Here is a 16,662-nt window from a genome sequence, read left to right on the forward strand (position 1 = left end):
TGAATTTTGAAATGAATATAATCATCAATGAAGCTGTCCAGAATGCAACAATGAAAGAACTAAAGTGGAAAGACAACATAAACAGACATGACCAGGAGAAGAGAAGGGCACAAAACGGCTTCAACATGCACAAAACATTATAAATCTCTTTCACTTATTCTCAACTGTGAAAGCCTTAAGAAAGAGACAGATGAGAACAATGTAAATAAATAATCTGGGGCCAATGTTGTGGGATAGCAGGTAAAGTCATCATCACAGCACATGGGTGCTGGTTCAAGTCCTGTGTGCTCTACTTCCTATTCAGCTCCCTGGTAAGGTACTGGGAATGCAGTGAAGGATGGCCTAAGTACTTGGGCCCCTGAACCCACATGGGAGACCTGGAAGAAGCTCCTGGCTCCTGGGATTGGACCAGCTCCAGCTATTGCAGCCACTGGAGAATCAACCAGCAGATGGAATCTCTCTCTCTGCCTCTACTACTCTTCCTCTGTAACTCTTTCAAATAAACAAATAAATAATTTAAAGTGAAAGAATAAAATAAATAAACATTATTCAATAATTAAGGTATTATCTTTCAGGCACAAAAGTATCTTTCTGAGGCCAGCATTGTAGTGCAACTGTTTAAGCCACTGCTTGTGTCAATGGCTTCCATATCAGAATAGCCGGTTTGAGTCCTGGCTGCTCTGTTTATGTCCAGCTCCCTGCTAATGCATATGGGAAAGCAACAGACCATGGCTCAAGCACTTGAGCATCTGCTACCCATGTGGGAAACAAGGATGGAGACCCTGGCTCCTGACTTCAGCCTGCTCAGCCCTGGCTGTTGCAGCCCTTTGAGGAGTGAACCAGCGGGCATATGGAAAATCTCTCTCTCTCTCTCTCTCTCTCTCTCTCTCTCTCTCTCTCTCCTTTTCAGACAAATAAAAAAAAAAATCTTTGTTGCAAAAAAGGACCTTTAATTTTTTAATTTTAACTTTTAATTCGTTTTTATCAGATTCAATGTAATTTGTAGATACCATTCTAAGAACATAATGATTTGCAGTGAAATGCATACAACTGGAGGATATCGTGTTGAGTGAAATAAGCCAGAACCAAGAAGACAAATACCACAGGTTCTTCCCTATATCTGGGTGCTAAAATTTAAAAAAAAAAAAAAAAAAAAAAAAAAAAAAAAAAAGAGAGAAAAAAGAAAGAAGAAAGAAATGTCTGTATCAGTATTACTGTAAATATAGTTTTATAAAACATTCTTTGAAACTTTATCAAACTAATGGCTAAGAATGTTATACTACTATAGCTTTAACCACATTTGATTACTTTTTTAAAAATTACCTTTCTATACTATGGCCTAGGATGCTGGTGCTCAGCAAACCACCTTTCTTCATTGCCATCTGGCTCCCTGAAAGGTTTTGCCAATGAAGGGCGATGTGGGAGAGGCAGGTGGAAATAGGAGGGGGATGGCTGCATAGATTTATTGCTCCCATGAGCATGGCACACATACACTCCACATCTCCGAAAATCAGTGGGTGGTTCTAGTTCCTGGCTTGTCTCCAGATACCCAAATCCAGTGTCACTGTACCCCTCAAAAGAACTTGTGCAAGCATAATTGCCTTGTAGTATGTAACAACATTGTTAAAACAGGAACAGAAAGTACTGTGGAAGCCTGACTCTACCTAACTGGCTAGTGAAGTCTTGAGTTATGCATTTCTATTGCAATTGATTCATGACATACAAATAATTTACCAGGTGAAACAATTTATGGAATGAAGTTTGAATAGATGCATCATCAAGTTCAATGAGAAGAAATTAGGGCATTCTTAGTTTCAAGCATTCCTACAGGACTCAACTGCTGGCCTAGTAAAGGGAAGTAGAACAACAACAGTACAATACATTGAGATATGTAGGTGCCAGATAATGAAATCCCACATGGACTCTATGTGTATTTGTACGTGCAGAGGGTTGAGAACAAGAGTAGGAGCAGATGGAGATCTTCAGGCAGAGAAAATGTCCAAAGGTCCCTGCCTTCCTGGAACATAGCAGGCATGAAAGGAGAGAGCACAAGCTGGCCAAGAAGGCTGTAAGAGTTTATATTCTTTATAATGAGTTTACATTTTACTCCAACTGTAATATCCAATCACTGAGGAATTCTATTCAGGGATTGGAGTGGTACGGTTTAGGTCTTGAAAATATTGCTATGACAAGCAAGGAAGGCACTCAAACAAAAGATGATAGCAACTTTGACCATTGAGGGAAACAGAGGAGGTGGAAAGAATGAAACAAATCTTTCTAATTTTAGAGACAGTAAGAACACCAAAAAGTACCATGTGGAATTTTCCGTATATGAAGAAAAAAGTGATTCTAGATAAAATTATATCATTCCATAATTTCCTATAAGTCAGCAGTATTCAGGCTACTATAGTATTTTGCTGTTTGAGATATATACATTTCTTTCAATATGCTTTGAAGGAAATGTTTTCAGTTGTAATATTTTTTCCAAAGTTGATAAGCTTTAAGTATTCATCTATCTACTCACTCAACCTATGCACCAACATGCATATGTACACAATTCAAATAAACATTTTTCAGGATTCTTTGATTTTTCATATTGATGTGAATAGAGAAACCACTGCCTTCATAGATCAGTAAATAAACAGAGCCCAAATCATTACAAGACACATGAGTTTTATTACACTCCTTGCCATGCTTCAAGTTCTAGTTTTTTCCTCTTGAAAAACAATTTATTGATCATGCCCAATTCTATTTAAATATGATTTTCTAACCACATCTTCTTTATTTCTATGGTATCTTGTTTTTGTAACTAAAATATTTTCTACTGTACAAATAGTAGTTATTTGTATCAGCAAAGATCCTCTTGTTGAATGATAATTAAAGTGTTAGGATATTCTGTCATTAAGAGCCTTTGTTATTGATAGACATCTCATAAATTTGATTACTCTGTTTCATTAAAACAACTTCACCAGTTAAAATAATCAGTTTCATTTCTAGAAAGCATTTTAGTAATATTTGGTAATATGAAGAACCTAAAAGTTGTTTATTGGCTCTGATCCATTAGTTATATGTCTAAGATTCTACATTAAGGGAACAAAAGCGTAATTTTTTTAAAAGACTATGAATAAGAATGCTCAGAAACATGACAAATTTAGAGTAGTGAAAATTGGCAAGTCTGATTTCCTACAAGAATCAAATTACTCACTAAATTATGCCACAAACATGAGATGGATTGTTATGAAACCATTCTAAATGGTTTTTAAAATCTATTAAATGGCATGAGAAAATGTTCCTGCTATAATTTTCAGTGAGAAACAAAAAGTAAGATGTAAAAGTGAATACAGATGTCCAGTCAAACCAAATGATGAGTTCACAGACTGAGCTTTCCCTCTGTTGAAACACATAGCAGTGAAAGATAATATAAAAAGAGGAACCTAAACAGATGTAGTATGCTTTTTAAAAATTTAAGTATCTCCTCAAAACAGAAACAGCAGAGAAGCCCAAGTTAATAATAATAATAATAAAAGACTGAAGTAAGGAGTCACTGGATTGTGAATGTGGAGGTGAGGGAGTGCCTTGATTATGTAGGAACTGTAGAATACAGAGAGCACACACAAGAGGGAAAAGAACCAGTGTCAATACTAGAAACTCAGTGGTGTAACTGGCCTCTACTATTTTCTGCTCCCTATAGGACAACACGTATGCAGCTGTATGCCTGGGGCAGCATGAGTAGGTAGATGCAACTCTAACTAAGACCTTACACAAGACAGCATCTGCAACAAACTTGAAATGCCTACAGGGCAAGAGTCTATGCTCCTGATAAAAGCTTTGGGACAACCTGGGTACCAAAGACAGGTGAAGTTAGAGTAGTTGAAAAAATGAAAAGACAAAGAAGGGTCTGGGGATCAAGGGAAGGAAAAGAGTGAGGGACAGACAGATGTGCAGTCTCAGTCACAACTATAGAGATATAACACAAAGTATTGTTAGACAATATGTAAATGTTTAGGCATGCCCATGTTCCAATGGAACTTTACCTTCAAATACAGGTTGGATTGAGCTCAAAGGCCATAACTTTCTGACACCATTCTAATATTGACATTCCAACACCATAATGGAAACTAAAGAGTAAAAAGACAACTTAAAATTCGTGAGATTACTTCAGAATAAAGAAAAACTGAAAAGGAGTGAGATAAATAAAAGATAATGCTCCAAACTAAAAATAATACATCACTAAAGAGACAAAAATGAATGATAAAAATATCACAGAAATCCCAGAAACACAAATTATCATCATTTAAAAGTAACTACATCAATAATATAAACACTAGATTGGACAGAGTTGAAGATACTAATAAACTGAAAAACAGGTCAAAGAAAGTGGGATCAAGGAAGATTTTTTAAAAATGAGTTAGGAGACATGGTGGATTGGATCAAGCAGCTCCAGTGTATATCTAAAAGGACTTTCAGGAAAAGAGGAGAAAAGTGATGAAATAATATATGAACAAATAATGGCTGAGGGAGTTTAAGACACTAAGGGAGTCATCAGTCGAAAGTTCTAAGTTCAGACCAAGGTAAAGAACTATGAGAGAATATATGCATAAAATAAACACAATGGAAAGCCAAAGGTAAATAAGAAAATTGAACAACTCATCAGAAAAAAGACTATAATTTTAAAAAAGACAGCTATAAAAATATACTAGAAAACAATGCTATAATTGAAGCGCTGATAAAATAAGTCAATCTAAAATTCTATACCCAGAAAGGCTATCACATAACAAACAAGTGAAAAATTTTTTGACTGAATTTAATACTCAACTACTTGCACTGAAAGAACAGCAAATGAGAACCAAGAAAATGGAATGTAACAATGGTAGTACAGTTAAATATATTTTTAAATGTTACCTATTGATTATTAAAAAAAGTAGTATCTTTTAACAAAAATAGTAGTACTAGAAGTTTCAGTAAACACTGGGAGAAAAGTAAAAGGAGATCAATTATTAGTTAAAATATTCAAAAACTCTCATTTTATTTGGAAGCAAAATTATACTGCATAAATTTATGATATTAAAGTTGCATAGTTAAGAAAACATGTTCACATGAAGACCAACTAACAAATTAGTAGGAATACTATGTATACCTTTTAAAATATTATTGGAGGAGTGAAGAAGGAAATATTGAGGAATTAATCAAAACAATAAACAATCAGAACAAATAGAATGCAAATGTAAATAAATTATCTTTCTATCAGAGAATATAAAATTGGACAAAAATTACAAAAAGTACATTTATATATATGCCAGTTATATTATTCATGCATGTGCTATACACATTCATACATCACACAGAAATATACCAAAATAAAAAATTACTTATCACTGTGGTATAGAAGGACAAATACACTTTCTTTAAATTTTTCAAAGTTGTCTAAAGTTCCTACATTGATCTGAATACTAATTTTATTATCATAACACAAAAAATAGTTTTAAAAACAACTTCTTATCCTCCTTTCAAACATAAAGGGAAGAAGGAAACAACAGAAATTTTCAATTTTAACGGTAATAATTATAGTTCTATAGTTGTAAGCGAATAATTCAACCAAGTATAAAGACTGATTTTTTCTAGATATCTCTGGACACAGATGTTGCTTCAACTTGAAGACATAGCTAATGAATCAAACATATTTTCTAGTCAGTTATGAGAGAGAGAGAACACAAAAAATTTGCATGAGAACATTTTTGTCCATCTTATTCAGTTCCAGTAACTTAATTACTCAATGCTCTGTGCATGTTGAGCTGATTTAAGTCATGTGTCAAATGCTACAATTCCTACCCAAGAAAGGCACTGGAACAGAAGCCATCATTTGGCATGACTTCATCAAGAAAAGCTGCTGACAACAAGAAGAGATCAAAGACACATCAGGTTGCCTAACAAACTAAGCTCAGAAACCCAGGAGAGCACCCTGAGGAACTATGGAAATCTTGGGAATAACTAGAGAAACCAAACACAGTGTATGTTCTCATTAAATGCTAAAATAAGATTCAGTTGTCTAATTAAAATGTCTGAGCTATAACATGTTATTTCTCAGTCTTTTCTTAGAAATAAAAATCACTTCACTATGCAGTATAAGAAATGATAGACCCAACAGATGTGTGACTTCACGGTTATAGCTCATCTGTCTTTATCAAACTAATCACACCATTCTATTTTTAGTTCATTATGAACAGCCAGAAGCTAGTGGGTATGGTATAAAGGGTATTGGGATATATGCTTTATATGTATTATTCCATTTTAAAAAACCTTTTTAAAACAACTTACCTCTGGAAAAATATGTAGAAAAGCTGATTGAAACTTCTTCAATGAATCATCTAATTTGATCACTTAGTGGAATTATTTTTACTATGCTACAGTGATCAAAGCAGACATTATTTTAAGTTACTAAAATTGTATCTAAAATAACATAATCCAATAATCTTCCATTTGGCTCCAGTGGTGTGATGGGCATACGTATCTATTTATACCCACCTCATTCCTAAAAAGGACATGCAGCTTTATTTTACGCATTGTTGACATGAAATTCTACATTCATGGTAAGTCTTTACTTCTAAGAAATTAGATTTACATTTCAGTTCACAAGATTTCCTTCCTTATGTCATAAAACATGATTTTTATGGAACGAATCAAATCAAGTGGAAAAGCAAAAATTGAGGTAAAACATGATTTTTTTCAGTTCTTAATCCTCTGAGCTAGATAGTCTTATAAATAGCTCTTCAAGTGGATCTCATATTACAAAAATAGTCATAGAGCATTACATTATTTCATGAATTCTGGTTTTATTTCCCCAATCTTTCATGGCACCTCAGAAGAAAACAGCAAAGCTCAGCTATACATATGACTAGGCTTGCATTTCTCAGAATATATTCTGCTGACACTGGAACCTACCAGACATTCTGTGGACAAAAGTGTTCTATGGTCAAACAAACTGGAGAACTACTACAAATCTGAGAGGCTTTTTAATATTTATTTGGTTATGAAACTCCCCATTTCTAGGATAGCCAGTTGTACCAACATAAGGGTAAACAGGAAAATACCATGCTAGGAAAACATAGCATAGTGATATTTTGAGAGTATAAGCTGTCTCCTACATAAAGTGTAAACTCTCAGCATTCAATCTTCTCCCAAGCCTTCTAAAGCATACAAAAATGGCTAAGGTGGTCCTTCAATATTTAATCTTCTGCAACTACCAGATTACTACAAAGGGAAAATGCTCTCCAGAGGAAACAGTGTTCTGAAACACCAGTAACTCATCCTTTTCAAACTTATCTGGTGTGGGTTAACACCTTTGTTTTAGCTACAAGTATTGTTAAGAACTTTGCATTTCATGGATGGATACATGTGTATTTAAGATCGATAGGAAGAAGCCATGCAGATATTAACAGAAAATGGGTGAACATTTCAAAGTGATGTACCAACTGAAAGAAACATAACCCCTGGTAATAAGACTACCATTCCTCTCATTTATCAGATCATTTGTAAACTATAAAATCTTACTTTGCAAGATTGAATTTTTGAGTAAAGTGTGAAGCTGAGATGTTGTCAATGCCAGTAACCATAAAAATAAGTCTCATGAAAAACGAATAAAAAGAATTTTACTTAGAAAAAATCTGCAAATTATTTGCTTCTGTGTACATATTAAGTTTAGAACCCTAAAGAACTTCTGACTCTCGCTCTTTCCAGCATGATTGGACATAAGGTTTCTTGAAGAACAATAAGAAAATATACTCATATGCATTTTTGACTGAACATGTAAAAGAAGATGTTTTGTTCCCAGGAAGGCTAAAAAGTGACAAAATCTTGGGCAAGCAAGAGTGGGGAGGGACTATTTATCTTTTAACAATGACATGATTTGTGTTCAACCATGACATGATGAATGTCCAAATGTTCCTGGCTATAAAATAAAAACAAGATGCAAACTTACTCCTGATGAAATAGATTGTTATTTGAATAACAAGATGCTATTCAATTACTAAATCCCAATACACATAACTTCTAAAACGACAAAAAAGAATATTGGCAAAATTTTTATTTTGTGATACACCAAAAATTTAGTTCTACATAGTTATGACTCATTTACTGTCTTCAAAAACATTGAATAGACTGTCTACTCTAATTTAAAAAGTATAAATAGAACATGTGAGTTCAAGATTGCAAGTTACCTTTCAAGTCTTTCTTTAGTTTTCTGAGATCTTTTTGAAAATCTTCGAATTTCATTTGTGAGGCCTGAAAAAGGTCCTGGGGTTCCGGCAATGGAAATACACACTGCTCCTTTCCAGCGTCCTAATGAGTAGGATGAACATAATTTTCAGACAGCCGAGCATTAGCATAAACAAGAAAAACACATGAGACTCAATGGCAAAGGTGAAAAACAAATAGCAAAAAAACCCCAATGCCAAATAGTTCAACAAATAAATAACAAAATATCACAACATGTAACAATTATCTTACCTCATCAAAATTTCGAAGATAATATGAAACAATATATGATAAAAGGCTTCTGCTATTGTCCTAGGCAGAAAGAACAAAGTTAGCAACAACATAGTTTAGAAATTATTAAATATACATTAGATAACATAAATTCCAGTGACTCTACATATGTGGATGAAAGCATTTAGAATGAAATGTTAATTTTATTTTCAGTTGTCTCAGTCATAATATTAAAAGAGGTTAATGGAATAGAATTTCCCTCCAGTGTTGCAATCTAAGCTTCAAATGGAAGCAAAACTGTTCAACGACAGTCTAAATAGTCCCCTATTTTTACTCTCTTTAGTCAGAAGTTAATAAAATTTTCATTTATGACTTCATTTTTATTTTAAATTTTTGTTGGTTCATTACATTCATTTTCTGTAATTAATATCTTAAAAGAAATAATTAAATATTGCTTACATTTATATCTAGTTGGACTAGCAGGTACCACTATAAAACTAAGCTTAATTGAGGCCCATTAGCAAATAGAGTAGGGAAATTAAAAGGCTAAATATAATGAGAGCTCTTAAAATACCACAAAATATTATAATTCATTATATCAGCAACTGTAAGTGGTAAACTAATAGTTGTGAGGCTATAAACAAGATAATGTGCTCAGTTCCATAGAAAAATATGTCAAATTCTTTCATATCTAACAGTCTTCCAAGAATACTTTTTCATCTCCTTGCTGGCATATTTAGAGGCATTAATTTGAAATTTTTTAACAAAATTTTTCCTTTTATCCAACTTAGTAGTAGAAAATATGCATTTGAGAGAGATTGTAATATATATATATATATATATATATATATATATATATATATAAACAAAACCTGTTATGCAAACTGTACTCTCTGTGATGTTTGATTTAACCATAACCATGACTATTTATAGAGAAGGATATCCCTTCACAATCCTGACAGGATAAAGTAACATGTACTAAGACTTCCATCATAAGTCAGATTTTTTTGAACAGAATAATTCAAGCTATTTGACTTTTTTTTTTCTTCTAACTTGTAAACCAATGAAACAGTTAGTAGTCTACAAATCAATTACTAAAACATATATCAAAGGCCTGCTGATAGGCATACAGAGAAAAATTTAAATGATCTGAGGAACAGCTTTGTCCTCAAAAGTCTGCTAATAGAACTGAGGAAGAGATATAGTCACACTGTTTTTGTAAACAATGAACCAATTCATGGAGACTTTTCATAGCTCTTCTGAGAGTTCAAGTGAAATTATAAAAAACACTTTTGCCTCGGTTATTTTTATTTTAAATTATCCTTAATTATTTGTTTAAATATATAAAATTTGACTTAATGGAGAATTGAATAAAACATGAAACAAAACACAAAAAACAATCCTTTATTCATATACCACTATAACAGGATTATATTTTAGATCAATTTTTTTAGATTGAGCATTATTCTGATCCTATTTATACTCCAATGTCATTTGCAAAAGTTATTTCAATCCAATAAGAATTTGCTGAGAACTATTCAAGAACTACCATATGTTTAAAAAAGAGCTCTAGTTTTTTAATAAAAAGCAGGTCTACATGTTGGAGATTTGTATGAAAATACGTATCATACAAATATAATAGCATCTGAACAACCGTTAAAATCACAGAAATTATGAGGATACTTCAAAAAGTTCATGGGAAATAGAATTAAAAGCTAAGTCTCTTTTGGTGTAAAAAATTGAAACCCAGGCACAGATTTGTGAACTCTTTGAATAGAAGTTATATTCATGAATTTCAAAACACTTTGCTCCAAAGTAAACTTATTTTTGTATTCCATCTTTCCATGAACTTTGTGAAGTATCATCTTACATTACTGGTATACCAGGAAAGGACTATGGGTTATGGAATTTCTGAAAAGCATAGAATCTGGCATTTCATACTCATAGCTGTTCAATGAAGAATATTGAATGAAAACACATACACACATATCCACAAATTAAGATTTTCCACTGACATAAAAGATCAAATTTTTTTCTCTTTTATGAGGGGTTATGTTATTATCCTGAAAGGACAATTCCATACATTTTTATTTCTATTCCTAGCCAATTATTTACTGAAACCTAATGTTTTAAAAACATGTTCATAATTCCTGCATCATATTATTTCATCTGGTGACTCTTTTTATCAGAGAAATAGAACTCTTATTTTCTGTTTACCATCCCAGACTTTAGTCTGTGGCTCTGACCAGTATCCCATGCTATCACTCTGTAATCTCTTGAATTAATTTTAAAACAAACACAATTGTAGATGCAGGATAAAAAAATAATTAGGCTTAGACATTCCCATACAAATAAATATCAGAAAAAATATATGTAGAAAAGCAGAATATTTTTGATGACTTATTTGCAATCACTCATGTCTGTTTTGTTTTCAAAACATGCACCTCTTGGCCTTCATTCTTAAACACAGAGATGAAAATAACAAATAAGGCTGTCTAATTCACAGAAAATAGCTCGCTCCCAGGTTCCAAAAGGATAAGTATTAGCAGACAGGTTAGAGTGAAAAAAAAAAAAACTTAAATTTTAAAGTATCATAATCATTCACTAGACAAGGAACTCAAAATTATTCTAAAAAACATTATTATTCACTAAATCACAAGTATCTGATAGCCATTACTTTTATCTGGCTCAAGCCAGACTTTGGAACCTAAAGAAATACTTATTACATCTAGCTTAGAGTCAGACCAATTATTAGACAAAATACCTAATCTGAATTTGCCTACATCCATTTGTACAAAATACTTACACTGCTCTTGACATCTTTCAGCTTCGGCAGAATGTCTAATCCGAAACCATCTGCCTGACCCCGAGTCTTATTTCCACCATTCATGTAGTTGCCAAAGGCAAGAACCAAACCCAGAACCTGCATAACCCCTGGACCATTTTTTAACGTCTGTAAAACATGATAAATAACAATTTTTCTCTTATACAAAGTTTTGTTTGAATCATCCAAAGTCATTGCCAGCTATTCACATGATACTAACAGTCTTGGTTCAAAACCAAACTTTCCCATCCCTCATTATCAAGTATATTTTAAGAGCAGTCTTTAAAACTTTAAAACGTTGTACCACCAGCAAGTATTTAATTATGTTTTTGTAAGTTGAGAGATGCCACTCTAGGCTGTTTCTACTATTTAATTGCAAGGAAATTAAATAAGGTTGTAATAGGACAACTATTATAAAACAATATCATTGCCATCATCCTAGTCATGTGTATGTCTGGAACAACACAAATATTTGGAAGAAACTGTAGAAAACCAAAAGGCAGTTAGAAGATTTTCAAATTTAGGTTTACTCCCAAAAAGTTCACATACACTTCTTCCAAAAATACTAAGTTTAACTTCAGTTTCCATGTCACTTCCTCTGAAAATGTGTCTTTGATAACATCATCCCACTTTTCAAAATGATTTACCACGACCAGAACGAATGGTACTATTGATTTTTGACAAATTGTTTTAAATGTTAATAATGGTCATTTCTTCCAGGCACTTAGTCTGTTTTCAGAAGAATATTAATCTTCTGTTGAGCCATATGGCTGTCTGTCCCTAAATGATTTGGTTGGAATGATTATTAACAATTTGCAAAACCCTGCCAAAAATGAAGGGAAGTAAATAAAATGCCTTCAAATCTCATTCATTTGGAAGTCTGATATCTGAAAGGACTATGAAAAGTAAAGATTTTGTTTTGGCAAAAGCTGATGGAAGACAGCTCTCCAGAGGCCAACACACACTGGCCACACTCGCCCAACACGGTACTGCAAATCCATGCGCCAACCTGAACATGTGATTTGATCTTGAAAGCATAGCCGTAAAATGGTCCCTTTTGTGGGACTACTATCCCTCACTTCTAATAAAGAGTTTAAATAAAATAAATTTCTTTGAAACATGAACATAACTGAACAAATTAAATAATCAGAATTCAAGTTCAATTCATTTTGGACCAAAACTCACCTCACACAATTTCTGTAATAATTCCAGTTTGCGACGAATTGAGCAAATGCTTTCTGAAAACGTGGACTGGAACAGGATGCAAAAGACTCGCTCTGAAAAGTTGGGGATTAGTGACAGTTCATAAAGGAACCTAAAGAAATAAAGCCAAGTTAAGAGGAAAAATATAATTCATATGAACAGATGTTGATCCTCATCTCATTCATGACAGGTATGCACTGAAGACTGCATTTTCCAAATGGACAGAGGGCCCACCCGTAGCCCTTGTGCCCTTGCCACAGGCCTAAGGCATGCTTACTGTTCCGGTTTATCCAGAGACTTGGCGTTTTCCTTGTCTTTAGAGGATCGGCCATGCTTTTCAATTTTTTCCAGTTCATCTGACTGAGCTCTCTGGAAAAAACAAAAGCCAAGCAGTTTTTCAAACTCTGGTCAATTATATTCTTTAGATAACAAGTATCTTAACACAGCAAAAAATCTATATATTTTCATATTTCTTAGCATCTGTTTGTAGTACAGCTTGACTTAATTTATAAGGCATTTTAAAGTGTAAATATGTTTAATGCAAACCAGATCATCCCCAAATCTTCCAAATAATGTCACTGACGATTGGTGATCTGCAAAACATTTATTCATTCAAGCATGGTTTAAAACAATACAGTTTTCCTTTCTTGTTATTTTGGCTGTTTATAATATTCTCTAGGATGCAAGATTTTCATTTTAAAGTGGCATTTGCTCAATTAAGATTATTGCTAGCTGGGAGTATACTAGGTCTCCAAGGAATGAAGTTCTCTTTCCTAACAGTTTTTATACTTGTGCTAGAACCTCATACTCCAGTGTGACCAACATTACTGTCTGTAATCTGCCTTTTCATTTCTCACTCTTTATTAACATTGCATTCTCAGTCCAACCACAAAAACAAATTTGTTAAAATTATTTTCTTTCCAATCTGCACTTCTCACTTATCCCCCAACACCAAACATATCCCCAAATCCCTTCACCATCCTACACTTTTTAATGCAGGATCTTGAAGACATACTGACTTCTTTCCTCATCTTTGGTTCATTTGTTAATCCCTGCAAACTGATTATTTTTGTCACTTAAACCATTTTTATTGAGCTCAACAAATGATCTTAGAGCCAGAAGTTTCATTTCTAGATAAAACAGTAGCTCCAAAGGTGAAGCAGCTCCCAAGATTTCACCCATGATATCCTGGTCAATGACCCCATTCTGAGGCCCAGAAACCTACAGCAGGGCGCTAAGTATTTAAAAAGCAACAAGGACATAAACATGGAATCGCCCCATTGCTTACCAGTCCTCCCTCTTATAACTGGAATTCCTAAGCATAATGGCAGTGAAGGACCAGAAAGGGGACAGGCTGGCCAGCTACCTCACCACTTGAGAAAATAGAATGTTGTTGAGTTCCCTGGGCTTTCTATTTCCCTTCTACTTATGCCATATGGGGTGCTGGAGAAGCTTGAAACCTGGAACCACTAGCAGACACGAGTGAAAAAATAGACAAGAAGAGCTTTCTACCTCCCTCCAGTCAAAGAACGAGAGAAAGGGTAGTCTGGCTGATGAGAAAACCTTTTTCTTATTACCTGCCCAGTATTAGGCAAACACCAAATGAAAAACTGTGCCCTTCTTGGTGTCAATGTGGCCATGTGGAAAGCTAAAGTGCTATTCGCACAAAGTAGCAACAAGGTTTAGCAAGTCAGTATGAGGCAGTACTACTCTGGACTCCACTCCCCCAATTTCCCCTAACCCCGCTGAAGTTGAGTACAGGAGGCCCAGCAAGGCAGCAAGAAGTGGTACTAGTGAGCACCATACTCTGCTTAGAGAATGTGCAAAAGAAGTAAAGAAGCATCTCGCCAAAGAAGAGTAGTTCACAATTGCAAAATTACAAAATTCCTCAGAAGACCAAAATTAGACCTATCATGCAACCCAGCTGTCCAATTTCTTGGAATATAGCTAAAGAAAATGGAATCATCATATAAGAGATACCTGCAGTCCCATGTTTATAGCAGCGCAATTTTCAATAACTAAGACATGGAATGAATCTAGATTTCCATCAATGGATGACTGGATCAAGAAAATGTGGTATATATACATGATAGAATATTACTGAGCCATAAAAAATGAAATCCTGACATTTTCAACAAAACAGATGCAAAATAGATACTATAGATTATTATGCCAAGAGAAATAAGCTAGATCCAAAAAAGGAAAAATATCACATTTCTTCTTGTTTGTTATAGTTAATATAGAGAGTATAAAACTTATATGGATGTCCTATCATTTGGTATATAGTCATAAATAGTGCTTCACTGCATCATGCCATGTAAATGCCAGTATGCTCTCTGTTCCCACATTAAAAGCAAAAGAAATTCAGGAATAGTGGAGATTCTTGGGGTACTAGTGATGTTTTGTTCTTAATGTGGGTGTGACCAGAAGAAAGATAAACTTCATTTATCTGTACACTTCCATGCAGTTCTTGGTATGTATACCGTATTTCAGTAAAATACTTTTAAGAAATGGAAAATAAACTCTATTAGAAAGTATTTTTTAAAGAAGTATCACCTAAAAAAAAGATGGTCAACATCATTTGCCATCAGGGAAATGAAAGTTAAAATCACAATGAGAAATCACAGCAAACCTATTAGAACAGATAGAATGAAAACCAGTGACAATACCAAAGACACAGGACAACTCATATATTGCTGCTGAAAACACATCACAGAAAATAGTTTTGTCCATTTCTTTAAACACTAAAAATACACTAAACCTACAATACAGAAATTACACTCACAGAAAATCACACCAAAGAAAATTAAATTCCATACACAAAAAAGTATATATATATGCATGTTCCTAACATTTTTATGTGTAATAATCAAAAACTCAGATGTCCATCGATGTGTAAAAGATTAAAAAAATTTTGGTAAATTCATCCATGGGATAATAGTCAATACTAATATATAACACATGACTTCATTTATATTATATTCTCAGAATTTATACAATTATAGAGATGGAAACATATCAATGACTGCCAAGGGTTTCATGGAGAAAGCTATGGGGGGTGTGTGTGTGTGTGTGGCATAACTGAAAAAGGACAGCACAAGGGATCTTTGTGGTGGCAGAATGGTCCTACTCCTTGATTGTGAAGACAACCACAAGAAACAGCATGTAATAAAGCTATATACATTCTACATGCATACATGCTTACACATGTAGCAGTGCATATTAAGCTTATGAAATCTAAAAGAAGGAGGTCCATGAATGAAAGCAATCTAAATTTCCAGATTTTGATAACACACTATAGTTTTGTCAGATGTCACCATTGGGGAAAACTGCATGAATGTTGCACACTACTTTTGCAGGGCCCCATGGATCTATAATTATTTCTAAACTTAAAAGAAAAATCAAAAATGGTTCATTGGTCATTCTGTTAATTCTTTTGAATATTTACTCCTGGCTTATCATCTTTCAGTGCAAACATCCAATAAATAAGCCTGTTTATAGTCTAACCTCTCCTACATCTGCCTAAGTAACATTTTCTGTTGAGAATAATCTTTAAAAAAATTCAGAAATAGTTCTCTTCTTATCAATCTCATTGCCATCCAGATACCTGATCACATCCATCTCTGTCACCTGCCCCTCTTGTAACCCCTGATCCCCTATGTACTACTTTCCATCAACACAGACTTCCTGATTCTAAATAAATTTTAGTTTTCCACATCTATGCCTTTGACTACACTGCTCCGTCTGTTGGGCCCATTCTGTATGTTTTCTCTCTAGTATACTATCGTCCAATATTTAAGAACCCCAAATATTTCCTCATTATGAATACACCCCCAGCTTCACAGCACAAAATAATCATTACCTCTTCAGCAATTGTCCCTTTCCACAGAATTCTATCCTAGAACTTATCGCATTAGACTCTAATTATTTATTTTCTTATTTACTATCCACATTTTACAAAGCTCTTCAAAGGGATAAATATAACATTCATTTTTTATAAAACCAACACTGAGAATAGTGCCTGGCACATAAGTATGCTCTAAATATTTTTTGGAAAAATGATTTGAATATTTAAGAATTTATACATAAGTTATGTTATAGACAAAAGAGCATTCTGTGTATTGGACTGGACATTTTCCAATACTATTAAAGAA

The 16,662-nt window shown here is 33.7% G+C and overlaps 1 protein-coding gene across 2 annotated transcripts in view; it reads right to left on the reverse strand.

Moving 5' to 3' along the window:
* The window catches only part of LOC100356313 (formin-2), a 355,035-nt gene that overhangs the window by 127,872 nt on the left and 210,501 nt on the right, over positions 1–16,662 (reverse strand). For both annotated transcript variants that reach the window (XM_008268219.4, XM_070055559.1), the window contains exons 9-13: positions 12,786–12,877; positions 12,491–12,620; positions 11,288–11,434; positions 8,503–8,562; positions 8,214–8,334 (exon numbers count right to left, since the gene is read on the reverse strand). In XM_008268219.4, coding sequence (XP_008266441.1) covers positions 8,214–8,334; positions 8,503–8,562; positions 11,288–11,434; positions 12,491–12,620; positions 12,786–12,877 — 550 coding nt within the window. The remainder of the gene's footprint in view (positions 1–8,213; positions 8,335–8,502; positions 8,563–11,287; positions 11,435–12,490; positions 12,621–12,785; positions 12,878–16,662) is intronic.

Source organism: Oryctolagus cuniculus, chromosome 13 (assembly GCF_964237555.1).
Source record: "Oryctolagus cuniculus chromosome 13, mOryCun1.1, whole genome shotgun sequence".
In the NCBI taxonomy this organism is placed as follows: domain Eukaryota; kingdom Metazoa; phylum Chordata; class Mammalia; order Lagomorpha; family Leporidae; genus Oryctolagus; species Oryctolagus cuniculus.